The sequence below is a fragment of the Pyricularia grisea genome (assembly GCF_004355905.1).
Source record: "Pyricularia grisea strain NI907 chromosome Unknown Pyricularia_grisea_NI907_Scaffold_1, whole genome shotgun sequence".
NCBI lineage: Eukaryota > Fungi > Ascomycota > Sordariomycetes > Magnaporthales > Pyriculariaceae > Pyricularia > Pyricularia grisea.
Window position 1 is genome coordinate 4,412,769 of NW_022156716.1, and position 25,732 is coordinate 4,438,500.

A 25,732-nucleotide genomic window follows, 5' to 3' on the forward strand; every position below is an offset into this window, starting at 1 on the left:
GTATAGGTATGTAGTCGCCGGCCCTACCCTTGGAGGTGTATAGTGACAACGTGTAGGTGTGAGTAAGGTCAGGGGGAAATTCCAGGTACCTGAGGTAGAGCACATCGTAGGCGATCTGTGAGTGGCCAATCATCAATGCCGCATGCCATCATTGGACCCCACCTTTCGGCGAGCACCCCTGTCTAGCTTGACACTGTGCTTCCTCATGAGCTGGCTGTCATACAATCAATTGAGAGCTAACTCGGTTTTTACTGGGATTTCGATTGTTTTGGTCATGGTTTTTACTACCAACAATCGACCTTCGAACTACTTGTTCTATATTTATTAGTTCCACATCCATTTTCCTTCGATGAACGTTATAAACCCCCAAATAGCGAGGCAGCTTCTGCGCGCTGGCCGCAGGAATTTTGCATGTTCTCAATGCCGTACCATCGCATGCAGCACGACACTGTATGCAGGCCATAACAAATGGTCCAAAATCAGGCACGACAAAGGTGCTGCAGACGCCAAGAAGACGGTTTTGAGGTCACAGCTAGGCAAAAGTTTAACCTCACTATGCAGAAGTATGTTTTCATCCCTTTAGTCCGTTGGGCTAATCCCGTCACCCTCCCAAAAAGAGGGCCTTCCTCCCCATCTTGTAGCCCCGTACATGGAGACGAACGGTATCTTATAGCAATCCACGTGTGAAAAAAAATAAAGCTTTTGGCGAAGATAGCCCCCAACTTGCAAGTGCCGTAGCTGCCGCCAAGAAGGCCGGCCTGCCCAAGGAAAATATAGACAGTGCCCTCGCACGAGCCCTCGGCCGTTCCGCATCGGGCGGCGCGCTCGAGAGCATGACCGTTGAGGCCATGATTCCCCCTTCAGTTGCCCTTTTGCTGGAGGTTGAGACAGACAGCAAGGCCCGCTCTCAGCAGGATATCCACAAAATCTTGAAGCTCCGCAAGGTCACTGTCACGCCAACCAAGTTCTTGTTTGGTAGGGCCGGGCGTGTTGTCTTTGATTCGAAGTCAGACATGGCCGCTGAGGCACTGATAGACCAGATCATGGACGACGCCATTGAGGCTGGTGCGGAGGATCTCGAGGTCAACGAGGATGGGAGTGTGGTCGTTTGGACGCCGCCAGCAAATGTGTCTCTCGTAGCCAAGGAGGTTGGTGCCAAATTTGGCCTCGAAACGCTGAGCACCGACATAATGTGGACACCCAATGAGGACACTATGGCTGAGATCAACTCTGTCGGTGAAGCAAAAAAGTTAGCTGAACTGTTGTCCGCCCTTCGAGAGGTCCCAGAGGTTCAGGCTATATATTTAAACGCTTACCCAGGCAAAGAGGCCGAGGAAGACTGGGCAGATGTGGACAGAAATCTGGACACCTAATGAGCTGCTTAAAAGCGGACCGAATATCTGTACATCATGTTACAATTTTGTATAATAGAACATAGATCTGGGTTTTCCATGTGACCCGGAGTGGAGATCAATATCACAGCACTTCTCCTCTTGCGGCCAATCGATGATGTCCCCAAAACAGAAAAGGAAATAAATACCACAACGCCTGCTTTAGTCGTCCTAGCCCAAAAAGTCTTGGCGTATACGAGCAGAGATGCCATCCCAGTTTAACGCCGAAATTACCCAATTGACTCCCATAATCATACCTCAACAGCTCGCCCCCATTCAGTCCATCATTCCGTCCGTGACTCCTCTGGAGCGTGAGGTCTCAGCCTAGCCTCGGCGGCCTCGGCTGCTAACCTCCTGTCCCTGGCCAGGAGGCGCTGAGTGCGAAGCCTCTCCAGCTCGGCGCGGATCTCGTCCCTGTCGGTCGGCACCTTGTTGGTTTGCTCGGGCTTGGGCCAGAAGTCGTTGACCGTGAAGCGGTTGTCGAGGTTCGTGCCGAAGTAGAACATGACCCCGATGGGGAACATGACGTACATGCCGAACTGTAAAAACATCGCGTGGTGAGTCTCCATCTGGTACGCGACCCGCTGCGCTGCATTGGCGAATTTCTATCGACATACCTTGAACACTTCAAGATTCAGACGACCCATTTTGATTGTGGAGGTAAAGGTAAGGTTGGTAGGTGTGTCAGTAAGGGCAGAGCATGCACATATGTTAATCGTGTGCTGTCGTTTAGGTTGAAAATCCAGGTATGTCGTCTAGACTAGGTAGTACGTTGATGCAAGCCCAAATTTCTGCCGCCAAGTGCCTAACGCCAATCGTAGGTACGTAACATTTTGGACCACTGTAGGCACTTAAACTCAGGGTGGGGTTACCGGGAGCTTGGGCCAAGGCTCGGAGCCGGGCTTGCTGCAGGCACTTTCCTTGGCCGATCGCGACGCGTTGGAAAAAGTCACATCGTAGAATGGATCACTCATCATTGAAGATGAACTGGATTTGAAAAATAAAAACAAGACCATAAGCCACAAATTCTTAGTGCAAAAGCGCTAGACTTGATTGTTTCTGAGAAAAATGGTGAAATTTTATTCGCAAATATTAAACTTTTAACTTCTCACGGCCTCTTTTGACCTGGACAACTCTTGGTTATCCTCCAAGCTGCCAATCCTCGTCTCCCAATTAAGCGACTAAGTGTCCCCCACACTCCGTCCTCTGCCCAGTCGAGATCATCCAGGTTGAAGTGTTGTCTATGACGCCACACCTCCCGGAACCTCAACCCCTCGAGCCCCTTGTTGGGCAAATATTGGTCTAGCCATGTGGTCGAAAGTGGCGCGATCAAATAAGTGCCGTTTTTCTCCTTCAGGTACTCTAAACTTCTCCTGTCCGCCGGTGTGTCGCATGTCGCCAGCTGCTCCAGTTGAGCGTAGACATCCTCACCCTTCATGCCCATGACATCCTTGGTCTCGAGGACTTCGTTTTTGCCGTTCAACAACCAAATTGGTGGCGTATATGTTTTCCACCAGATTGCTTGCGTGACATCCGGCTGCTTGCTCAAAAAGACCTGTCCTGGGATAATCCCACCCTGATGGTAGACGCCCATTAGGATGCCTAGTGCAACGTTAAATATTATCCATGAAGTCACCCACAACTGTCGCATGGTTGGGTTCTTTGGGAGGCGCACTGATGACAGTATCAGGGGCACCGTGGGTAAGAGAAACCTTGCTTCTTGGTGTTGAAATATAGAGAGCACGAAAATTCCCGAGAGAGCCGAGTAAAGTCGTTGTGTGAACCTAGCATTGAGCACCAGCAAAAGAGCTCCAGGGCCAATAAGGAGAGGTAAGTTGGCCAGCATGTGTTGATACCATGGATGGAGTCCATGCTGCGCTAGGTTCTCAGTCGAAATATTGTATAAGAGGTTGTTGAGGGGTGTGATGACAGGATTAGAGACGATGTCTGTCCACGAAACCTGTCGGGTGTAGAATGCAGTGTCGATGATTACTGCTACCAATGCAGTGACAAGTCCCGACAGGACAAGTACTGCAAATGATAAAGGCCTATGTGCAGCATAGTTGCCTCGAGTTAGAATTGAAAGCTCTTCGGCGAGGTAGCCAGGAAGAAATCTATGGCTCACCTTTGTTGGAAATATGGTACAAGGCGAATCCCAGGTACCAACAAAAACGCAGGAAATGTGATTCTGTTGAACACACCAAACACGCAGATGATACCAAGCACCACAGAGGCCATAAGTGAGTCGCGTTGCTGCGGCCAGAAGTTAGCGCGCATCCGCTTTGCGAAGTCGTTCGGTCTTATATAAGGTCGTCTGATGCAGTTTTAGCTTACCGGTGGACTTGCGATTATGCGCTCAATGAGTACCAAGCTCCACGCGACAGCCAGGGTCTCAATCGCGTTAGAGAATGTATGTGTCTGGTACGTCCAAGTTACGTATGACGAAGCAACGAGCATGACAGCCGTCCTCCTTTGCCTCGGTGAAGGAATAAGCTCGTGTATAGCCCAGTCCTCAAGCACAAAGCTGAGAACAAACATCAACACTCGAAGCGCCCAGAAGACGGCTATCGGAGGAATATCTCCGTCATGTCCATTTCCGGTCCACAACCACCTTAGCAACAGCATCGGGAGGCCGTACACCGGCCATAACGGAAAAACGCTTCGGATCGGTCGCTCGTTCGTAAATTCCCATGTGTGCCGAACTGGATAGCTGAAAATCTGACCTGTATTGGAGGAAAGAGGAAGATGTCAGCTAATGCGACGGGGAACTCAAGGCGCCAGCTTGCACGCAGGGCCACTTCTTCTCCGGCGAATTCAACTCAAGCGCCAGTTGCCGTAGACGGTTTCCGGGGCTGGACAGGAATGCGACTTGCCGGCGATGACCTCGGGGCCTTGGAAATTTTCGTCAGGGTGCAGATAGCTAGGCGATAGAGCAAAGTAGAGTCGCACAAGGACTAGGAATAGATAGGTGCGCCGCCACATTTTGGCCTGGCTGAAGGTGTATTGCGCTTCGTGAAGCGCATCTGTGACGGGGTGGAAGCTCGGGGTTGCAAGTCGTCGCGGTAGTGGAGGATATCGAAGGAGGGGAGCCAATACAGCAGGAACTATCGACAGTACATAGATAGGTTGGTAGATGGTAAAGTGCTTGAATTATAGAATAGAAGAGAACGATTATGAAGGAGTGTAGATTAATAAGAAGGGAGGACGGGGAGCGGAAAGCAGGATGGGCGCGCTGCGCGCGAAATGGGTGGGCAGTTTGGGGAAATGGAAATTTCGGGAGATGGTTGTGTACCAGGCCACATGGCGATACAAATCATTCGAAAGCGGTTTACGCTTCCTTGCACCTGGCAGGGGAAGGCAGCTATGAGTGGTACTGGGATGTGACGATGACGGCAGGGGCTGGCCCACGCTACAAAGTATCAGCAAGTTAGATTGCCAAGATTAAGCAGGGATATGAGGTGTGCCCACACGGGGAGATCATCATGCAACCACTTGAAGCTTTTTTTCCAGCTGTCACACCTAAAAGTGTCAGGCTGGCTTTATCGCTTCATTCGGGTGGTCTACCATTATACCAAGCACCCTTCGAGAGAACCCCGTTTCCACTTGCCTTACCAAAGAAAGGTTCTTGATTTGACATCCGTTAACTAGGTAGGTACACCGAACTACAGAGGTTGGTACCTTATCTGCCCAAAAATCTTGTGCAAAAATGCATGGCAACCATAAACGGTGGAAGGTAAATTGTACATTCCATCATTTGTTGCTGCCCCGCGAGCATGGGTGCTACTAAGGCGTTTGCGTTGTCGGCCAACACACTGCCAACGTGATGATAGGTATGGAGACTAGAAATAACTTAGTGAGGAACACACGGTACTTCTAGAAACAAAACTTTCTCTCCAGAATGGGCTGGCTTTAGCTTATCTGTCAAGTACCTCTACCTCACCAAACCTTATGTTACCTGGGTACTACCTTAATGATTTCCGGTTCCTCCGAATCATTTCCCACAAATCAGCTGACATCGCAAACGAACTGCCTTTGAAGTGTACCTTGCGTTAGGTACCAACAACCCTTTTAGGAGTTGGGAGATTGACTAGGAACTTTTTTTCTTCTTTTCTCTCCTAAAACTCATATACTACCTATCCAATAGTTTGCGATAGGGAACACTGCCCTAAGGCAGTCAGTCAACTATGGATACCTTGCCTATGTGTCCAGAGCAGATTTTCAACTCAAGCAGGTCATAATAATCTGCTTATATCACTGGTACTGTGTCCATACCCTGGCCATCAAAAGGAGCCGAAATGTCATGAAGAGTTAGTTCCATTTTGTAAAAGTAACACGAGTACACAACAGGTACAACATACGACCAAATTAACTCGATGCTTGGATTTGCTGAGACTGAATCTGTTTGTCGTGAAAATTCAACTGTTACAGGTATGCCAAAACCAAAGACGTCATTAGCAACGACTTATTAATTGGATCCGACATTCCCGTTGTCTTGGCGCAGTTTGTTTAATATTTCGGTCAATACAAAACTGTCCCCTATTTCCCTTGCACAGGTAGGCACATTATTACCTTTATGCAGGCACAGGTCTTACGTAATAACTCCTAACCCTGCCTGTGTTGTTGGTGGAGACGCAAACAGGCAGGCAACAGCAGCCTGAAGTTCGCACAGACCATACCAAACTCATCGCCCGAGTGCCTCCACAACTGCAGTCCTTTGTGAGCCCAGGGTGAGCTCCACAGTGACTGCCTGTCCAACCCCATTTTGCCCCGCGTGTGAGCCGCGACGTACAACCAACCATACGCACGCTGCATGCGGACCGTCTTCTCACCATTGCTCGCGACGGACAAAAGCAAGTCACTAAATAAATATCCTTCACACAGGTAGCAACCGCCAAGTTCTTTGACCATCAAGTAAATTACTACTTGTCCAACACATCCATCCCAAGTAGTCAACTCTTTACTTGCGGATCTATCTGCCTAAGCCGGTCAACTTTGCCTACTGACCCCAGCCCGCACAAGTGAGTAAGCTAAAAGGCCGCTGTGCCTCACCTTACCCGCTGCTTGGTTCCCATTCCCATTCATTCCCATCCACCCCATCTACAGCCAAACGCATCTTGGTCCATTCATTCAACTGCTACTTTTCAAATCGCTTCTCGAATCTCTAACGTTAATTACCTTGCGACAAAAGTCACGACTACCAAAACCACCACCGCATCATTCGAAAATAATATTCAAAATGTCAGAGGGTCAACTGCAGAAAGTAAACCTTCAGAGCAACGATGGCCAGTCCATCGAGGTTGGTATGTCGTCGCCTTCAAAATGCCGCATTGCGCATTGTACTATGCCATCCAGTGGTACTTGCTGACCTTGGATACCTAACTAGATCGCGCCGTCGCATGCCGTTCTCGTCTGATCAAGGACCTGATTGGCGATCTGGGCGAGGAGATGGTCGCTTCCACACCAATTCCAATTCCCAACGTCAGCGAGGCCGTTCTGAGGAAGGTTCTCGAGTGGTGTGAGCACCACCGCAACGACCCCGCTCAGACAAGCGACGAGGACAGCGAAAGCCGCAAGAAGACTACCGATATCGACGAATGGGATCAGAAGTTTATGCAGGTCGACCAGGAGATGCTGTTTGAGATCATTTTGGTATGTTCCATGCATCTCTTTTATACCTGAGGGTAACATCGCTAACTCGTTCCAGGCGAGCAACTACCTTGATATCAAGCCACTACTCGACGTCGGTTGCAAAACGGTTGCCAACATGATCAAGGGCAAGTCCCCAGAGGAGATTCGCAAGACATTTAACATCACCAACGACTTCACACCCGAAGAGGAAGAACAGATCCGTCGTGAGAACGAGTGGGCTGAGGACCGTTAAGATGCGCCTTATGGTAACAGTGGCACGACGATATGGAAGAAGTTTAGATTCAGGCATAGGTCATGACCAGAAGGATTTCGAAATCTGCACGACCTTGTTATCCTGGTGCTTTGCTTTTTTTTGGTAACTCCCTTGGCTTGACAAGTCAGGGAAAAGTCGCGAATTTTATGATGATTATGGCATTGATTTTAGTGGGCGTTGGAACTTCTTTACCCTTGCAATCACATCTACCGTTTCTTTTGTGGCTGGATATCATAATGAACATGGGGTTCGACATGGTTTTGAAGCCTTCGAAACGATACAGTCACTGCAAGCGCCTGCGCTTCAATGAGAACATTGCCTTTTCGCCCGGGTCAGTGGGCAGAGCCTAACGTCGGGGGGGGGGGGGGGGGGGGGGGGGGCAAAGTCAGAAAGGATACAATAAGCTGAGTTGCTGACACAAGTGGTGCAATCAATCCAAGTCCCTATGTCTATTTCTAGCTGCCATACAGTCGTATGTTTTCCTAGGTCCCAACTTTGTCTCTAGACTAGTCTGCAGTACTACCCCTGCCAGTTTTACTGTGCTATACGCCGAATGTGTTACAACGACTGGGCATTTTTGGCTCAGAGCTTCCACATCATGGTTTCACGGTTCGATCCAATATTTCACGCGGGACGATGCTTCATTTCGAGTTCCATTTTGCCCATAACATGCAATGACCTTCTGAGAAGAAACCAAAGCCAAAACCAGTGAGTAGGGTCTTGGACTCTGTGGGCTGTACTTCCACCAACATGCTTTTTTGCCCCGTCCTGCCTATCATCATGATCGTCCCTGAAAAGAAAAAAAGAACCGAACTCCGAGTGGAAGAAACGCATGTCCCCGATCATCCCGTCTCCCTCATCCCCACCATCCTAGAGGCTTCCAGGTCGACACGTCGGCATGTTGGATCGATTGATAAAGTGCGACAAATTTTGGTGAAGCCGGAGGTGTGAAGAGAATCCAAATGATGGAGGCGAATTGTTTAGATACCGAGACGGGTCTTGCGCCAGTGCCTCCGCTTAGCGTTGTACCTGGAAGATGAATCCGTCCGTTAGTAAATAATGTCATAAGCTCTCACGTAGCCTCTATGATCGTTCGTATACGTCGTCTCTCTTGCTGAGAGGCCGCTCCAGCAGCCTGTCTGCTTCAATCGACGTTTCGGAGTTGGATTGATGGCTTCGGGTCGCTAGCCGTACCTGATGGTGTTGCCTGTGCGGAGACGAATCCATTGCGGAATTGGGCGGTTCTGCTTCTGGGCCTTGGCCAGCTTCTGCTTGGTGCGGAACGACTTGTGGCTCTAGATGGTGATGTTTTGCGATCAGTAAAGCTGCCCTTCATCGCAAATCTTCACCCCTCCTCCCAACATCGCACCCCCGGCCTTGGGAAAAACCGCAGCCGGGACTGGAAGACCATTATAGATCCCGTAGGAACAGTAGCCAAAATATGGCAAGAATTCGGGTCGTACATACCGGCATTTTGGCTGCTTGTTGTCAAATGCTGAGAGGATGTCTTTTGGTGATGTCGAGTAGACTGACGGATTTTTGGTAACGTGGGCGGGATTAGGAGACAAGTTTGTGTGGGCGACCCACTTTCGGAAATGTGAGGCTTGGTTTTCCTGTGGCTGAGGAAAAGTGGGAAACTTGATTTGGGCATGAAGTATCACCTGATCGCGCGTCACCTGACTGGAGTTTTGCAAAGTACTAAAAGTCGGTCCGTTCCCACGCCCCGCCGCCACATGCAAAAAGCAATAGCGAGCGCGGCGGTAGGTGAACCGTGCACAGATAGGACCCCAGATTTGTAACCCGACTCCGCCCGCCGCTGCGTATCGTTAGGGAAGGTCCGCGGTGTCATGAACGTTAATAATGCTTGACCGACAGTAAGAGTCGACACATCTGAGACAACGATCTACGCGCAAACGAGCTACGAGCCACGACATCAAATCCACCCTTTCACTGTGGAGCGCACAGTCTCTGGCACCCGGGTTAAACAAATCTTGACTGTTACTGCTCTTAACGGGCTCCCGCACGGATCTAGTGTCGACACCCTCTTGAACATTACACGAGGAGGACCGCGAAGCTCGGCACTTTTTTTGGGCAACTTACACAAACAAGCATAATGGGACAAAGTGTTTCATGGCTTTCGGGCCTCATCTGGGCGAAGAAGGAGATCAGAATTCTGATTCTCGGCCTGGTATGGCTACTTAAGGACACCACTTTCGCATTTGACTGTTGCGCATTAGACTAATGGAGATATGCGGTCAGGACAATGCTGGCAAGACAACATTGCTATATAGGTTGAAGGTATGGCATGGACTTTTTATAGGTGTAATACTTTCGAATGGCAGGGTCAAGCTGACCTTTACCCCGTCTTCTTCCAGATAGGAGATGTCGTCACGACGATACCGACGATAGGCTTCAATGTGGAGTCAGTCACATACAAAAATCTCAACTTCAATGTATGGGACCTGGGTGGTCAGACATCGATCCGTCCCTACTGGCGGTGCTATTATGCCAACACAGCGGCGGTCATCTTCGTGGTCGACTCGACGGATATCGACCGTTTACAAACCGCAGCCGACGAGCTGGCCGCCATGCTGAACGAGGATGAGCTGAAGGATGCAGCATTGCTGGTGTTTGCAAACAAGCAGGATCAGCCTGGAGCAAAGGGAGCCGGCGACATATCACAGGCACTGAGGCTTGGCGAGCTTCGGGACAGAAACTGGAGCATTATGGCATGCTCTGCTGTCGACGGGAGCGGTGTAAACGAAGGCATGGATTGGCTTGTGGTAAGTCGTGATGTCCAGCGCATCTCTTACTTCATGAGACATTGTCCCTGAAGCGATTCTCGATCAGTATCAAGATCAGACCCACATTCTGGCTTTTTAAGTTCGAGGATTATACTGACCTAAACCTCTTTAGCAAACGGTCTCGCAAGAGTCATGAAGTCACTAGACTATCGGTATTCCACTTCAACTCCGAAGACCTTTTCATCTACGACTATATTATGCTGGTTTGGACTAAATTAAGGGAGTGCCGGTCTCACTCACAAAGCTGTCCTGAGACACTATTACTTTCAGCATTGCGCGCGGCAGAAAATTACCTTGACGGTCTATCCGTTTGCGCCCACTAATACGGAGGGGATTTGCGACTTGCAAAACTGGCTCGCATGCATGCCTAATAGTTCAAACTTGCATATGATTAATCCTCATACTCACATTTCCCAGTTTGCCACCATAGACATCAGTACATGGTTACGCACTAAATAGGTCATCCTCTTTCATCGCTGAAGTGGGACTGGTTTGTTATGGTTGTGCAGAATAGAGCCATGATGTATGGGCGAACCCTCGTTGTGTTTGTACCCATGCTATTATTGCTTGGCTAACACTTGCACGTCAATCTATTCATTCGTGGCCAAGTCGCTTATACTTGTCATCCTTGTCTTTCCATGTTCAGCGAGATGCTAATCACTTCGATTGTCACATATTGTGTCTTCTATTGGTCTTCTTTGACTGAATCTTGGTGCAGGTTGCAAAGCCTCTCAGATCTTCAGCTTGTGCTCTACAACTCTAGGTTCGATGATTACACTAATGATGGATGTTCATTGGTTGCAGTCTCCTAGGCTTAGCCAGTCACCTGACTCAACCAAGCCACCATCGCGGCCCTTGGCAACTGGGCCTTGATGACTCCGCCGTGAAGGGGTGGGTGCGGCTGTAGTCGGAATCGGCAGAGCGGCATGACGACACCCTAGCCAAAGCGACCCGGTGGACACCATATTGGGGCATCCATAACCCCCGAGATTGGTATACTACTTTGGTACCTTTTCACGTACGGCGTAGATAATACATGCGTCGGTTCACGAGGCTGACACCCCCTCTTGAGTCCAAATTTGAGCTAGATTCAAGTTCACTGGCTACCAGGTAATAAATAGGGTCATACAACACTCTTCTGTTGTATGTCGTCAGAATTTGCTACTTGTTGATCAATTTTAACAGACACGGTACCGAACGTTGATGAGAGCCAAAAATACAAATTACAACTGAGCTGTTGACACGCCAGGAGTGTCGGCAATTCTGAAGACATACTTGACTGCGCTGGCCTTGCCCTCTTTCAGGTTCTTCAGTCCCTTTTCCACGCCATTGAGCCCTCCCTCTACAACCTGGTGCGGGTGAGGCTTAAAAGTCCCTAGGTAAAGCCAACGGGCAAGTAGTCTGAACCAAACGTGGGCAAAGTCACTATCGTCGCCATGCGCGGTGCCGACCATCGTCATGACGATTTCCACGTTGTCGGGCACAGCCTCCTTGGCTGGAAGTACGACGGTGATCTTGCCACCCGTCGGCATGGCCTTGGCGATGTTGACGTACGAGTTGTGCTCGGATGTGGCGTCGTAGGCGTACTTGAGCTCGGCGCCCTTGAGCGCGTCGCGGATGCCCTGCACGACGGCGTCGTCGCCCTTGCGATAGTCGACGATGGTGTCACCCTTGGAGCGGTCGATCATGGCCTCTACAAAGTCCGCCCCGCGGCCGGCGACGGCGATGATGGGGTGGATGTTGGACTTGACGGCCAGCTGGATGGCGAAGGCGCCGACGGTCGAGGCTCCGCCGTAGATGACGAGCGGCGTGGGCTCGGTCGCGGGAGTCCAGGGGACCGGCAGGCCGAGTCGGGCATGCAAACCGATGGCTGATGTCATGAATGCGAGAGGTAGAGTGGCAGCCTCTGTTTGGGGCAGTTGTCAGTCGTGATTATCCTTTTTTTAATTCGTTGTGTCTGGTGGTCTGATCATATCGCCGTCCTATATTAACTCTGCTTACCTTCAAAGCTGACGTTGTTGGGCAAGTGGAATGTGGTGTGCTGCCATCCCACAGCATACTCGGCGAAGCTCCCTCCAGGCGTACTCATCTCGTGGAACGACGCAACGCGGTCGCCGGGTTTGAATTCCCACACGTTGGACCCAATCGAGTGGACAATGCCGGCGATGTCATCTCCAGTGTTCAGGGTCTTTCCGAGCCACTCGGGTATTTTCCCTGCAATATCAAAGCCAGTCTGTTCAGCAAATTGAGCCAACCGGCAGTACAAGCAACAATACCAGATTTTGGGTTCGTGCCGTACAATCCTTGGGGTTGCTCCCCGAAACGACAACCCGGATGACCAGTTGGTCTGGCCCTGGTGTAGGGATCTCCGAATCAACGATCCGGACCTCCGGGCCCTTGGACACAATAGCTTCTTTCATCGTGGTGGTCTTGTTTTCTTATTATAATTCTTCTTACCGAAATCTCCCTTTAATTCAACCAGAGTAGATCTATTGCCTTATCCTCGGTACGATTCGGGACTAAAGACTACAAGTTTGTTTTTGAAGCAAAGGATATATAATCCTGTAACCAGATGATGATAATCCCTCTGTCTCGTTTGTCTCCGCATTCCCGATGAGGTCATTCTGATCTTTCTCTCATGTTCCATCAATCTCCAGAGGACCAGTAGAAAACTGGAAGATGGGAAATTTTGCGGGGAGGTGAGTTTACCTCATCCTTTTTACTTTGGTAATCCATCCATAGTACTACATGATGATATTATATTTCCATTTTATGCTTTAGTCTTGAGGGGAAGGGTCATGTGAACGGACTCTTTAAGCTTCCCGAATTAGTAAATACATGGATTTATAATACTAGTTGGTATGCTATGCTATCTCATAAACCAGTGCGTACCTACCGCTATATAGCTTCATTGTAAAAACCTCTGTATCCCGATGCCGATCTATCCGGGCCGCTCCGCCATGAGGACCTCGGGCATCCACAATCCTTCCAGGGCTGGAGGAGCCACCAGGGTTTCCCCACCACACAGCCATAGCGTCCGTCCGAAGGCTGAGGCTCTAAGCCTAGTGGGGATCATCATGGTGGAACTGGGGATACTAGCAGATGTAAACGCCAATGTTTAATTTCTTTTTTGGAAAGTACTTTTTTTTTTCCGTCGAGTATGTCATCACTGCAGTTTGTCAAGTGAATAAACTACCAAATTGAATGTTAAATAAAATGAAGATAAAAAAAAAGACGAAGAAGAATAAAAGCATTGAATCTCCTGGGCCGAAATCGTAGACAAGTTATAGATCGTGGCGGAGGATGGCACCAGATCGGGACTGTAAAACGCAATAACCTTGTAATGCCCAACAGCCTCCAGGCCACGATCTACTCGAGTAAATACACGAGCCAATGCAGATCAATGATTGCTAAATTGTGATACCTCCTTCCTATGTATGTGTGCTGGCTACGTCGCTATTTTTCCTTTTTTTTTTTTTTTTTTGACCGAAGCGGCCCCGGGTATGGTTTGTTCCGATGGAGAAAAACAAATTGTGATAGATTGCTATGTGCAGTATGCACGATAGCACTACTTGATAGACTTGGTTTAACCGAATACCTACTTCGTATGCTACCGATGCAGCCCTGTACCTACGGTATGCACTTGGCACGAACGTCTACGGTATGCCGGAGCCAGGAATCTCGTTAAAGACCAGCTAGATAAGTAGTAGTATGTACTTGGAAACAAGCGACTGGACTAGACTGGTCTCTCGCAGGTCGTGACGTGGGATGCAGCAGCCATCAGATAATACAAGAGGCTCTGCTGCCAATCTGATGATGAAAGTGTCTGCAAGCTAGCAAGGAAGGTCTATCATTGGGTGAATTGCATACCGAAACGGGTCGACTTGGGGTGTTTTTTGTTGTGCCTGCCTTGATTACGCACCACCTCAAAAAAAGCTTGCCCCATCTCGCGACCGAAGGGCTGGATGAGGAAGGCAGTTGAAGGGTGAACACGAAAACTTGCAGCTTGTTTGCGTTATGTACACATGCAACGACCCGAGAAAATTGCAAGGAGAGAGACAAAAGACAAAGAAGATAGCAAAAGAAAGGAATAAAAGAAATATACGATGAGATCAAAATCAAACAGTAACATCACCACATGTCAAACCGGTCTGTCTGGCCCCCGTTTTGCACAGATGATTTCATCGCGGACGGTTTTGGGTTTGGGATAATATTCATAGTTACCACACCCTACCAAACGACCCAGGAGATGTGCTTGACGGGGTGCTTGGCTTTTGTTGCTCTGAGCACTCTGCCGACGCACTGTACCACGTGGTTGATTTTTCTACTTTGTGGCGTCGAAGATCAATAATAAATAGTATAGTAACTGGAAAATCATCGGGTAGTAGCATGTACAGTATATGCGTTATCGCTCCCTTTAATTCTTCTCCCCATTTCCCCCTTTTATTTAAACCGAATCACTGGATCAGCCGGGGAAGAAGTGGGTTTGTTTCCTTGGTTGGTTACTATACCGAAGGAACCCCCCCAGGTAAACCCAAATAACACCAGTACCTAGCAATTCGTCTGGATACCTACAGAACATGCAATGACAAAGTAGTCCAAAGCATGACTGCATAACTGATACGCCCTCTTATCTCCGTCCCATGTTTGTGTTTTCTTGTCGCCTAAACCCAGTTTACCCCAGTAAAGTTAGGACGAACAAATGGGTCACTATGTTTGAATCAATAGGGGGGCAATGGGGGGATTCTAAGTTCTGCATGAACTTGCTCTCCCGAGCCCGCGTGGACCTTCCTCAACATCTGCCTAGCATTAACGGCATTGACAAATACCTTGGTGTTGTCTACCACGTAACGAAGCAGTAGGACCCAAGGGGTTGTCGGGGTGGTTTTTTTTTTTTTTTTTTTGTTGAAACTTCCTTTGTTCTTCGGAGTTCGGGGAGGCTTGACACGGGATTTTTTTCCCTCTTTCAGGAGGTTTTTGCGGGGTCTAGTCCCAACCATCAGACGATTACCAGGATCATCATGCCTGAACTGCCAATCTTGATCCGTTTTAGGCTGTCGACGTTTTGGGCTAATTAGCCCCGGCCGGGATCAGCAAGGGAAACACGCCAAAAAAGAAAAAAAGAAGAAAAAAAAAAGAGCAGAGTGTTCTATACTGTATCGTCGTCAGCACATTAAGCAAGCCGGAGCATAAATCAAAACCCGTCTATAGGCAAGACACCAATTGGCGATCGGTCATGCTAAGTATGCAATTAGGTACCTACTCCGTATTAACTTCTTACTTTAAATATCTGTTTCGTCATCAATTGCCCTCCATAATAACATCTGGCAAGCTGGTTTTGCTAAGTTGACGGGGTCTTGCTAGCTTGACAAAGCGGGCATCCGGCGTCCGACGGCCGAGCGACGCCGTCGGGCATGACACTGGGGAATAAAGAAAGAAAGACAAGGAACCAAGTCAAGCCGGTGGAAGCCGTGCAGCGCAAGGTTGCCGAAACTCACATGGAAAACACAGATAAGGATTCTCCAACCGAGTTATTGAATCGCGCGGACCTTTATTTTTAGGAAACTAAGGTAGCTCCGAACGAGCCCTACTACCGGTATTGTCGTCCTCCATAGCTTGCGTAGGTAGCATTCGCATCGATCGCTTGTTCGAATTAGTATACGTATAACACGGACTATACTACAACGTATAGAGTTAATTTCTCTTGTTGTTTTCTACGGAGTACTTTCTCGCTACGAAGTTAGACTAGTCTGGACAGTAGTAGTAGAAGCCTTTTCTATGTGAAGCATTACGCGTCATCCCATCGCCGAAAATTCTCGCACCATAGCAGGGTTTACCCTTATTATCACGGCCGGTCTACGGCCGGTCGCGGATTCTCCAATGCTAGCAAGCTTTGTCAGCTATATTAACCGGCACTGTTTACTATTGTGTTAACAGGGGACGCGGAATGCCCGTGGTTTGAGGTAGCCAACGAGAATATCTATTTCTAATTATGGAATGTTACCGGTTAATTAACTGGATCTGGTATGATAACCTTGTTGCCCCAAGTGGTCCCGGCCCACGGGTGACGAAGCCTGACATCGTATTTATGATTTCCGTGCCGAAGGGACCTGCCGTAAGGCCTAGATTGTGAATAATAACTATGAATGAGTACAGAGTACACTACCTTTACTTTACATAGTATATGGTGTGGATAAGGTGCCCAGAAAGGCAGTCAATCAAGATGCTATGTTAATGCCATATCAGGCTTGCTAGAGCTTATTTTACATGGGACGAAAGTATGAATGTTTTGTTTTATTCGTAGAATGTTATTTATTACTCATACCAATTGCGTTATTCCTCGTGCATGACCATTGTACTGTTCGCTCCAGCGTCTCAAGTCGATCATGCTTCATCATAGTCTATTTTGCTTTGCTACCGAAATTTAACAGAAAATGAATGATTCATTTACTATTTTCCCTCACCTATGCATCTTCATGATTTTGAGGCGGGTTTTCTCCCCGACCCCTGCTTCTTGTTGCGGGTACCTCTCAGCACAAAAAAAAAAAAAAAAAAAAAAAGCAAGACCGTCATAGGAATTAACACGCAATATATTTTCCAATTTAATGTGGGATGGGAACGGTGACTCGGTTGGCTCCAATGCATGGTGGATAGCGGAATGCGTGCCGAAGCAGGTCAGCAGATGCCCAGGATTCTTGTGTACGTACTATGGTAGCATTTCCCTTCGCCGCCATCTCATGGATGTTTCCTGCGGATTTGGTGTGTATTACGAAGTACGTGGTAAAAACCAAACCCCCTATGGAACTTTGTGGGCACCCAAAATATTTTCTTGGACTCGAATTGACTGACATTAATTGCCAGTCCTTGCCGAATGGAGTGCGACCAAGCGATCTGCGGGGGTTACCCAGGGGAATATGGCTGCCTGATTCGGATGGCACCGGCGCCCATATTTTTTTTTTTCGTAAGTCATCCAACCAAGGTAGGTTACTACTCTGCTTGGCTCTGGTCTGGGCGAGGAGACCACAGGAGATGGTTTTTTTTCTTCTTCTTTTTTTCTTAATTTCTCTTCTTGCCCTCTAATAATCTGTTTCTTGCTATTTGCAGTCGACAATTAGGAATCAATCCGCGCGATTTCTTTCTGCCTGACCGGCGCATGAAAATTACCACACCTCCGCATCATCAAGGGAGATGAGGGCTGTTCCTGGTAGACCGAGCGAAAAACCAACCAGAAAGGCTGCCGAAGGACAATAGAGAATCCCTGCTCACAATGTGATAGCTAGATCCCTGTCGCCGACACGAGCTAGCATGGGGGGTCCAATGTCAAGGTTAGGTTGGGCTTTGGGAGGGATGGTCCAAGACTGGCCGGCCCCACGCTTATTGATATGCAACATGACCGAGTCTGACCCAAATCATCAGCCCTACTTGCCGACTACGGGGGGCGTGTGTGGACGGCTCTTTTGTTTGCTCTGAGCGTTCGGGGGTACGGCCTACATAGATCGACTTACGTGTATATAAGCAGGAGGATACCCTCCCAACTCAGCCTCACCGTTCCCGTAGGCTTATTCCTCCTTTTCATCCTATCTAGGTCTGGTTCCATCCTTTCACTACCAACAAACGCACCCACCCACAGCAGGGTTAAAACAAATCTATACCGCATAGTAACACACTGGCTGTGCCTGTTTATAATCACATACAACCACCACTACCACGCACCTAAAGTATATATATAATATATATATACAACTACCTATTCACACAAACACACACGATGAAGTTCTCTGCAACCTCCCGAGCTGCCCCTCCGGCGCCCTTGGATTTCACCCACAGCCAGTACAAGACCCCGGGCAGCCCAGACTCTTCGAGGCCGCACTCTGGAGATTACACCCTCTCCTTCCCCGACAGCCGCCGCCCGAACAAGCGCAAGGATAGCTCCAGCTCCAGCAAGTCATCAGGCTCCCTTGGCTCGTTGAGGAAGCCATCCTCGCCCGGTACCGCCAACGCCCACTCGTACTGCGGCCGCCACAGCTCCCAATGGCTCTTTAGCGGCTGGAACGTCTTCCGCAAGGGTGGTTGAATCATTTATGCTGCTGCCGAGTCGAAATCAGCAACCGACAAAAATACGCTCAAGGTCCTATTTTGACATGGCCAAACAAACCAACAATGCAAACCAGTTTTGCAACCTCCCGCTGAAGAGACGGCAGCACTTGACTGTTCAAGCCCCCTCTCTCTGAATATATAGTCTTCCCAAGACTTGCAGACCCGGGCTTCGGCATACAGAAAGGCATTCCCGTGAAGCAAGCCGACGCTTTCGCTTTCACATCGCTCTCACCCAGCCTCGTGCGCGCACCTTCAAGCGCCGAGCAAGAGTGAAGAATTATTTTTCATGACGCCGATTGAAACTGCACTGGCGGATCTTCGCGTTGTATTCTTGTTTTTTTTTTTTTTTTTTGCTTTCTGTTATATGCGAACAGCATCGTCTAGTATGTTTGACTCGCACATAAAGCAGCTTGCAGCTGCCAAATGTGCAATTACCTATACATTTACTGCACCAAGCGTGTGGTGAATGGGATCGACGGAATTGGATTTTCTTGTTTACCCCGGATTTAATGAATGAATGAAATGATATCCCTCGAGCATGTATTTAATCTGTCAATTTTTTTTTTGATATACAATACGCCTTCTACATGCGCTTTCAGTTCCAATTTTTATTCATGGACTGTTTGTTATTGTGATTGTGCCCGGGTGTCTATCTTGTCCCAAAATGTGATTGACAGGAACAACTTAACACGCGCTCTAGCTCGCAAACAGCACAGCCAATAAAACTACCTACTTAGCATCTGGAACACAAGGGTATCACCGATATGATCAATAGCAACAATGCCGCTCTGAGGCAAACCGACGCGTTTCACAGTTAGATGGAAAATAGCACATGACCTAAAAGGGGGCACATTCTGCTATAATAAGCTTGATAATTTTATCTGCGGTTGTCTGGGGTTTGAGATCAAAAATACCTTTGGTCTGAACTCGGGCGATCCTAACCGTATGATTACCATCGTCCGAAGTGGATGACCTGATTCGAACGATCCCGCGACTCTGGGCTGAATAAGGGGTTGTGACCAAGATGGATGGAAATTATGATAATGCTTCAACATTTGAAATGGATGACAGCGTGCCTTGTCCAAGATTTTGTTATATATTGCTTAAAATTTACACAGTAGGTTTGTACAACGTGTTTTAAGTCCACAGTATGTACCATATAAAACCGCTACCACGTAGAAGCGGGGTTTGAAAAGAAAAAGGGAACATCGTTGCAAAAAAAAGAGGAAAAAAAAAAAAACACTAAACACTTCCTCCAATGGGATGGAGACGCATGATTCATCATCCTCATAACACCAAGCCTCTATCCATGTTGATCTCCTAAAGAAATTACCCAAAACAGGAAAAAGCTCACCCGCCTTTTCTACTATCAACCTCTCCCTTTTATTCGAGGTTCTCGGCAGCGTTTTCCAGCAGGTTGATCTGCCCGGGAACGTTCTGCACGTATCGGGCATTAAACTTCATGATGCTCTTAATCTTCTTAAAGGTCTTCATGTCAATCGTGATCGGCTTCCGGACGACGTTCCATCGGATACCCTCGGTGCAGGGCGGCGTGGTCAGAGAACCCTTGTACTGGTAGATGTCGCTGTTGCTCAGGTGCTTTTGCAGGCCTCTGAAGTCGAGCGCCCCCGTGTATCCTGCCGTGCCGGGCGTGGCCACGGCGTCCACGTGCTCAAACACGCCGTCAATGACCTCGTTGTTGTTCTCGTCAAGCTCAATGAAGAAGCCAACGACAGAGATGCTCTTGTCTGTACATGGTAAGATAATGTTGGTTAGCAATTCCGGGGTTTTTTTTTTTCGGCCCAAACTACTGGCGGCGATAAATCGGTAAAAATAAACACACCTTGGGCTTGAAAGACGCAGTGCATCTCGGCAGGATAGTACTCGCCGTCCAAGTGGTGTTCGCTGGGCGTGTGGAAGTGGAACTGTGCCAGATTGAACGTCTTGTTGGCAAGGCTGATGGAGCCGTTGGCGACGACCTCGAGGGTGCTGCCCAGGTTGAGAAGCTCGGCACCGTCTGGATACGAGTCGATGTTGAAGTTGAGACTGCTTCCCCTGACTGTCTTGTTGGAGCTCGTGCTAATATCAATGGGAGACTGCTCCCTCCCCTTGGCGCACTTGTAGTTGGCCGTCTTGTTCAGTCCGTGCCAGTTCAGGGGCCCGCGGATGCCGTCGAAGCCGTATTGGGCCACCTTGACCGGATCGCCGCTGGCACGGGGGAAGAGGGTCGTGCCGTGGTCACAAAAGGCAGAGACGACGGGCAGGAGCACCGCCATGACACTGAGGATATTTCTCATTGTGGGAAAGGGTGTGGAGAACGGACCGGGTTAAGCAAGTGAGACAAAGTGACGAGGGTTTCAGGCCTTGAGCAGGGTATAGGCTGTGAAGGACAGGCAAGCGGATGATCTGGAGCGCTGATCCTATGGAACGAGATGTAAGAAGGTCCCGGGGAGGGACAATTTATACAATGTGATGTTGGCCCTCAACCGGATAGATGGGACCTCGAGATGAGGGGGGAGTGGAGTGATGACGGAGCAGACGATAACTCCGCCAGCTCAATCGGTACCGCTTTTACCACGTGTGATCAAGATTAGAGTCGAGATGTATGTATACTTGGTATATCCCTGAGAAAGTTAAACTGAATGAAGTGACTTGGCACAACCTCAAGTACTGATGGTAATCATGTTATGTAGTATGAAGCGAGCAGCCGGGACACAGCCTTGGAGGCATCTTAAAGTAGTGTAAGTGCGCCGCCAGGGGAAATCTGACTCAGGAAATCTGAGGAGGGATTGCTGTGCGTTTCTAGGTTATCACCCGAAAAAAACCGTATGTCAAGGATATGTTTGGTTTAGGTGACGTGATGCGGCATTAGGCACTCTGTTAAACAGTGGTAGGTTGGGGAAGCGCCCCAGTCTTCCAACCGACGGTGAATATGCTGACTGGGTGCGGGTTACTGCAAGTGGAGTGTTACTTACCATCGACGAGGCTTGGAGGCTTGGCTCTGTCTTTTGTTGTTGTTTGGTGGTGGAGCGCTTACTATGGTAAAAATTTCTTGCCAAGAGTTCATTATCCCCCATGTCACCTCGTACCATATTAACATTTCTTGGAAACAAAAAAAAGTACGAGGTCATGAGAATCACATGTACAAGAGAAGGGGCTCGCCGCGAGCAAAAAAAGCTCTGTTAGGTCTAGTGCTGGTGTTTTGGTTATCAACATCATCGTGACCTCGGCTGCGGCGCCAAGGGCAGAGAAAGATAGTTGGAAGGATTGGCTCCGATACTGACAGCTGGGCTTACCGTGGGTTCCTGCAGTATGTTTGGGGGTCAGAATTGTCACCCATGCCGTGCCGCTCACCAAGCCCTACCAGGACGATAAGCAACAACCCATTAGAGCCAGCCACTGCGGAAGGCGCGGCGGAGCTGTAAAAAAAGTAGAAAGGATGGTGGGTCAGCTTGATGAGTAAAGACGATATCATACTGCAGGTGTAACCGAGTAAATGATTCCTCTCAGCTTGAGATATCAATATTGACTTGGCAGCCGCTTGAGAGATTCAAGGTTGCCTGCCAAGAGATTGAATGAGCCGTGGCGATGTCGTTTTGAAGCCACAAACTAAACGTTTGAAAAGCTTCTTCCATGTTTAAGTACCTAGGAGCCGTGCCGGAACCTCGGCTCGCAATTGAATGGACCACTTCTCTTTTGATGAGCAGGAACGAGAAATTCTGCCTGTCCCATTCGGCTTCGCTTCATCCTGATGGAAGACCAAAAAACAAAATAAAAACCAAGTAGACGTTAAGCACTGAAATAAGCATACATGGACGGGGTAGGTAGGCACTCTTGACGCGCGCATAGGAACTTAGGCGCGTTGACACTTGACACCTGCATACGTCAAGTCAAAGATGGGACGGGACTAAACTAGGTACCTAGACTCTAGGTAGTAGGTAGGAGGTAGGTAAGGTAGGTACCTACAGTAGTCCAGGCCGAATATGTAGCAAGTACAAACTTTATTAATCGCTACCAACAAAACCTCCTCACCTTATTCATTAACTGCCTAACCTACCTGGGCAGTTCCTTGCATTGAACTACATACACATCGAGAGCTGCGGAAACAATTTAAGTTTTTTTTTCATTTTTTTTTTTTTTTTTTTTTTTTCATATATGAATTCAATCACTACATACGTGGCAACCTAACGTCCCTATCATCACCCAAGCAAGTTGCCTTGCATTGTACTACGTACACATCTAGAGCTGCGGAAACAATTTAAGTTTTTTCATATATGAATTCAATCACTACATACGTGGCAACCTAACGTCCCTGTCATCACCCAAGCAAGTTGCCTTGCATTGTAATCCTTACACATCGAGAGCTGCGGAAAAAAAATTGAGTTTACTTTCCATGTATGAATTCAATCACTACGTGGCAACCCAACGTCCCTATCATCACCCAAGCAAGTTGCCAAGGCACCCGAATTCCATAGATGTGGTGGGATAAAGTGCTCCTCGTAAAAAGAGTAAGACCAGTAATCACCAGGTGGGGTGGGATGAACAAGCAACATGATACAGGGCACTGTGTATTCCCCCAACTTCCAAGCCCCAACTCTCTCTCCCCCCCTTCCCCTCTTGGTCTTGTACCCTGCCTGGTGCTAATCCCTAAACGGGCGACCAATCAAAAACACTACGACCCTGAGCTAGGGACCCTCGACTGTCGAATGCCACCAACACTTTTTTTGTGGTCTCAACCTTTGTGAAGTTGTGAACCAGCGCCGCGCATACGTACTGTCCTTTGCAAAACCACCACAACTCCGACTGCAACCATTCGTGCGATCCCCGATGGCGACCAAGAAGCAGTCCCCAGAGGCTGCCAGCTCGGCCTCCAAATCCGCCAAGAAAAAGTCTTCCCCTATTGCCGACGGTTACCTCTTCTTCTACAATGCCGCCTCGGCAATCCTATGGGCCGCAGTCCTGGGCCGCGTCCTTCTGACGAACTACCTGCAGGGCCCCGAGTTTGTCCCGTCGGTTGTCATGGACTTTGCGCGCTGGACCCAGACCCTCGCGGGTCTCGAAATCCTCCACGTCGCTCTTGGTTAGTAGTAGCCTGTTGCCAATTCTATCCAAATCTTGATATGACAGGCAAAATATGTATCTTGTCTGTAGCTTGGCTGACCGAGTTTTTGTTCCCTATCCTCGCCATGCAGGCCTCGTGAGAACATCCCTGATCACAACCGCCATGCAGGTCGGCTCCCGCTATCTCCTCGTCTGGGGCGTCGTCTGGCTCTTCCCCTCGGTCGCAACCAGCCCCGGCTACTCGAGCATGCTGTCCGCCTGGGCCACGACCGAGGTTATCCGCTACACGTACTTTGCTCTGCTGCTGGCCGGTGTCGATGTCCCTGGTCTCGCGTGGCTGCGCTACAGCACCTTCATCGTCCTTTACCCCGTCGGAATTCTGAGCGAGTGCTGGATGATGTGGCTTGCCGCCACTAGCCGCGCCGAGGTCACGCACCCGCTGCTGCCGACCGTATACTACATAATCCTATTCGTCGTCTACCCACCTGGATCCGTCCACATGTACTCGCACATGTGGAAGCAGAGGTCCAAGGTTCTGAGCAAGGCCAAGAACCATGAGAAATCTAACTAGACGGATCTGGGAACAAATGGGCACCGATGTAAGGTGAATTATGGGGCTTAGAATGCCCGCAGGAACGATATAGACTGGTTCATATGTGGTGTCTAAAAGCATACATTCTAGACAAAAGCTATGTCCTTTGGGGATGGTGACCAACTCTGATGATGACTGTACCCGACACCTATAATAATTCTATCTTGGCCGGTTCCTCTGCGCTAGACTCGTACCAATCGTTCTTTGCCCAAGAAGTAATGAGCTCGGCTGCATCTGTCTTGAGCTTTTCAAATCCTGGGTTCTGAGGCTTCTCGAACATTGCTGTATACGCCACATGGTTAGATTTTACCAGCCATTTCGACCTGCAGCACACTTGAGGACTCAGATAGACTTACACATGTGAGCCAATGTTTCATCGGTTGCCATATCGTTGATGGCCTCCCGCCATTCGCCTGCGTTCGCCGCCGATTTTGAGGGCAAATTGCAGAACGTCCTCTGGTTTCCGAGCACTGTACCAACCATGGACACTTGCTTTGGTGCAGCGGCTTTCCCGAGGCGAGTGTACAAATTGGCGAAACCGATACCCAGCTCGCTCTTGGCCCGGGACAAGTACGCCACGCGTCGTCGTAGCTCCTCACCCCGTGCCAGACATCCCACAAAGGCAAGATGCGACGACGCCCAGGACCAGCCTTCACTGATCTGCTCGCGTTTCATGTAAGCAGCAGCCCCTCCGGCGGCGATGGCCGCCCCCGCGCCTGCAATCATGGCCATCTTGCCCCACCGGCCCCATGCGCCACCGTCGTTCCCCTTTTGGTTCTTGTCCTGCGAGGCCGTCGCGGGAGGTGCAGCCATCGGCAGTGCCTCCGCCTGCCTCTTGCCGTCTGCAGTGCGCGCCTTGTCACTCGCTGCGGCGGCCGCACCGCCTCCCCAGAGTGCACCCGACAGACCGCTCAGCTGGCCCAGCACGGAAGATGCCTGGTTGTAGTGATCTTCTGCGCCGTGCGCGACAACCCCCGGCGATATGCCGAGGAAGGGCGTGTCGAACGCCAGCAAGCCCTGGATGTACGGAAACATGAGCGAGGTGAGCGACGGCGATGTGGGCCTCTTTGCGGCGGCAGCGGCGGCGGCGTCGGCATCAAAGGCCTGGTCTTCCGAGCTTCCGGGCGCCGGGATGGGCTTCTCGCTGGTCAGGGCCATGATGGTCTCGGCGGCGACGATACCGCCCATGCTGTGGCCGATCAGCACGGTGCGGACTGAGGGGTCAACGGTGGGCGAGGGCGTGCCGGCGTCGACCTCGATGTCGATAACCTTTTCCAGCAGCCAGTCGCGGAAGCGGGCGACGCATTCGGCCAGGTCTCCGCGCGTGTCATACTTTGGGTAAATGACGACGCGGACGTCGATCTTGGGCAGCTGCGCGGCCACCAGCTGGCGTAGCTGCTCGGTGAAGCCGTCGCTCGGTCGACCAAAGGTGTCATCACCCCCCTTGAAGCCGTGGATGAAGCAGAGTAGCAGTATCTTCTTCATCTTGGCACCCCATTGAGCGAGGGTACAAGTGCGCGTCCGCGGCAGGTGGGGAGAAGGACGTCATTCGCATGTGAAACATTGGCATCCAATTAATCAACTTCTTTGCTAAGCCTATCACGTGCTTACTAAATTTAACCAAAACTGGTACCTGGCTCTAGAAATGTCTCAAAGTTGCTGTATAGTAACTAAAAAAAGGAATATCTGATACCTAGGTAGGTACCTAGTTCAGCCCTGTCCTCCCTGGGTGTACTGTAACCAAAAAAAAAAAAAAAAAAAAAAAAAAGAGGACACACTACCTTCTCAAAAATGAACCTGGTTACCAGCATGCTTAGTAGAGAGATCATGCTATTCATCTTACGTCGAATGCTACCTGCCAACCTAGAAAGTCTTCTACCTGAAC

At 49.5% G+C, this 25,732-nt stretch overlaps 12 protein-coding genes across 12 annotated transcripts; 6 read left to right on the plus strand and 6 right to left on the minus strand.

Annotated features, from left to right (window-relative positions):
- Nucleotides 1-260: 260 nt before the first annotated feature.
- Nucleotides 261-1,373, plus strand: PgNI_01328 (uncharacterized protein; the record flags this gene model as incomplete). Its single annotated transcript, XM_031121401.1, has 2 exons — nucleotides 261-563; nucleotides 700-1,373. Exons 1-2 carry the CDS (start codon nucleotides 350-352, stop codon nucleotides 1,371-1,373), a joined length of 888 nt encoding a protein of 295 aa, XP_030985817.1. The 5' UTR covers nucleotides 261-349.
- PgNI_01329 (uncharacterized protein) lies at nucleotides 802-2,151 on the minus strand. The gene is made up of 2 exons (XM_031121402.1): nucleotides 2,009-2,151; nucleotides 802-1,930 (listed from the first exon to the last, which is right to left on the minus strand). The coding sequence occupies exons 1-2, from the start codon at nucleotides 2,036-2,038 to the stop codon at nucleotides 1,676-1,678; spliced, it is 285 nt and encodes a 94-aa protein (XP_030985816.1). The 5' UTR covers nucleotides 2,039-2,151; the 3' UTR covers nucleotides 802-1,675.
- A 348-nt stretch (nucleotides 2,152-2,499) lies between these two features.
- PgNI_01330 (uncharacterized protein) lies at nucleotides 2,500-4,373 on the minus strand (the record flags this gene model as incomplete). The annotated part of the gene is made up of 4 exons (XM_031121403.1): nucleotides 2,500-3,439; nucleotides 3,517-3,644; nucleotides 3,726-4,114; nucleotides 4,211-4,373. 4 exons carry the CDS (start codon nucleotides 4,371-4,373, stop codon nucleotides 2,500-2,502), a joined length of 1,620 nt encoding a protein of 539 aa, XP_030987027.1.
- Nucleotides 4,374-6,627: 2,254 nt separating this feature from the next.
- Nucleotides 6,628-7,272, plus strand: PgNI_01331 (uncharacterized protein; the record flags this gene model as incomplete). Its single annotated transcript, XM_031121404.1, has 3 exons — nucleotides 6,628-6,691; nucleotides 6,775-7,040; nucleotides 7,096-7,272. The coding sequence occupies 3 exons, from the start codon at nucleotides 6,628-6,630 to the stop codon at nucleotides 7,270-7,272; spliced, it is 507 nt and encodes a 168-aa protein (XP_030987028.1).
- Nucleotides 7,273-8,273: 1,001 nt separating this feature from the next.
- On the minus strand, nucleotides 8,274-8,704 carry PgNI_01332 (uncharacterized protein; the record flags this gene model as incomplete). The annotated part of the gene is made up of 3 exons (XM_031121405.1): nucleotides 8,274-8,322; nucleotides 8,488-8,588; nucleotides 8,663-8,704. The coding sequence occupies 3 exons, from the start codon at nucleotides 8,702-8,704 to the stop codon at nucleotides 8,274-8,276; spliced, it is 192 nt and encodes a 63-aa protein (XP_030987025.1).
- Nucleotides 8,705-9,048: 344 nt separating this feature from the next.
- On the plus strand, nucleotides 9,049-10,852 carry PgNI_01333 (uncharacterized protein). The gene is made up of 4 exons (XM_031121406.1): nucleotides 9,049-9,481; nucleotides 9,553-9,591; nucleotides 9,669-10,076; nucleotides 10,210-10,852. Exons 1-4 carry the CDS (start codon nucleotides 9,407-9,409, stop codon nucleotides 10,231-10,233), a joined length of 546 nt encoding a protein of 181 aa, XP_030987026.1. The 5' UTR covers nucleotides 9,049-9,406; the 3' UTR covers nucleotides 10,234-10,852.
- A 468-nt stretch (nucleotides 10,853-11,320) lies between these two features.
- Nucleotides 11,321-12,922, minus strand: PgNI_01334 (uncharacterized protein; the record flags this gene model as incomplete). The annotated part of the gene is made up of 3 exons (XM_031121407.1): nucleotides 12,397-12,922; nucleotides 12,099-12,311; nucleotides 11,321-12,003 (listed from the first exon to the last, which is right to left on the minus strand). The coding sequence occupies exons 1-3, from the start codon at nucleotides 12,515-12,517 to the stop codon at nucleotides 11,321-11,323; spliced, it is 1,017 nt and encodes a 338-aa protein (XP_030987031.1). The 5' UTR covers nucleotides 12,518-12,922.
- Nucleotides 12,923-17,049: 4,127 nt separating this feature from the next.
- On the plus strand, nucleotides 17,050-17,576 carry PgNI_01335 (uncharacterized protein). The gene is made up of 2 exons (XM_031121408.1): nucleotides 17,050-17,076; nucleotides 17,202-17,576. The coding sequence occupies exon 2, from the start codon at nucleotides 17,403-17,405 to the stop codon at nucleotides 17,565-17,567; it is 165 nt and encodes a 54-aa protein (XP_030987032.1). The 5' UTR covers nucleotides 17,050-17,076; nucleotides 17,202-17,402; the 3' UTR covers nucleotides 17,568-17,576.
- A 289-nt stretch (nucleotides 17,577-17,865) lies between these two features.
- PgNI_01336 (uncharacterized protein) lies at nucleotides 17,866-18,171 on the plus strand (the record flags this gene model as incomplete). Its single annotated transcript, XM_031121409.1, has 1 exon — nucleotides 17,866-18,171. One exon carries the CDS (start codon nucleotides 17,866-17,868, stop codon nucleotides 18,169-18,171), a length of 306 nt encoding a protein of 101 aa, XP_030987029.1.
- Nucleotides 18,172-19,266: 1,095 nt separating this feature from the next.
- PgNI_01337 (uncharacterized protein) lies at nucleotides 19,267-21,179 on the minus strand. The gene is made up of 2 exons (XM_031121410.1): nucleotides 20,038-21,179; nucleotides 19,267-19,942 (listed from the first exon to the last, which is right to left on the minus strand). Exons 1-2 carry the CDS (start codon nucleotides 20,489-20,491, stop codon nucleotides 19,578-19,580), a joined length of 819 nt encoding a protein of 272 aa, XP_030987030.1. The 5' UTR covers nucleotides 20,492-21,179; the 3' UTR covers nucleotides 19,267-19,577.
- A 1,842-nt stretch (nucleotides 21,180-23,021) lies between these two features.
- PgNI_01338 (uncharacterized protein) lies at nucleotides 23,022-23,826 on the plus strand (the record flags this gene model as incomplete). Its single annotated transcript, XM_031121411.1, has 2 exons — nucleotides 23,022-23,274; nucleotides 23,387-23,826. The coding sequence occupies 2 exons, from the start codon at nucleotides 23,022-23,024 to the stop codon at nucleotides 23,824-23,826; spliced, it is 693 nt and encodes a 230-aa protein (XP_030987035.1).
- A 169-nt stretch (nucleotides 23,827-23,995) lies between these two features.
- PgNI_01339 (uncharacterized protein) lies at nucleotides 23,996-25,332 on the minus strand (the record flags this gene model as incomplete). The annotated part of the gene is made up of 2 exons (XM_031121412.1): nucleotides 23,996-24,129; nucleotides 24,204-25,332. The coding sequence occupies 2 exons, from the start codon at nucleotides 25,330-25,332 to the stop codon at nucleotides 23,996-23,998; spliced, it is 1,263 nt and encodes a 420-aa protein (XP_030987036.1).
- Between the last annotated feature and the right edge of the window lie 400 nt (nucleotides 25,333-25,732).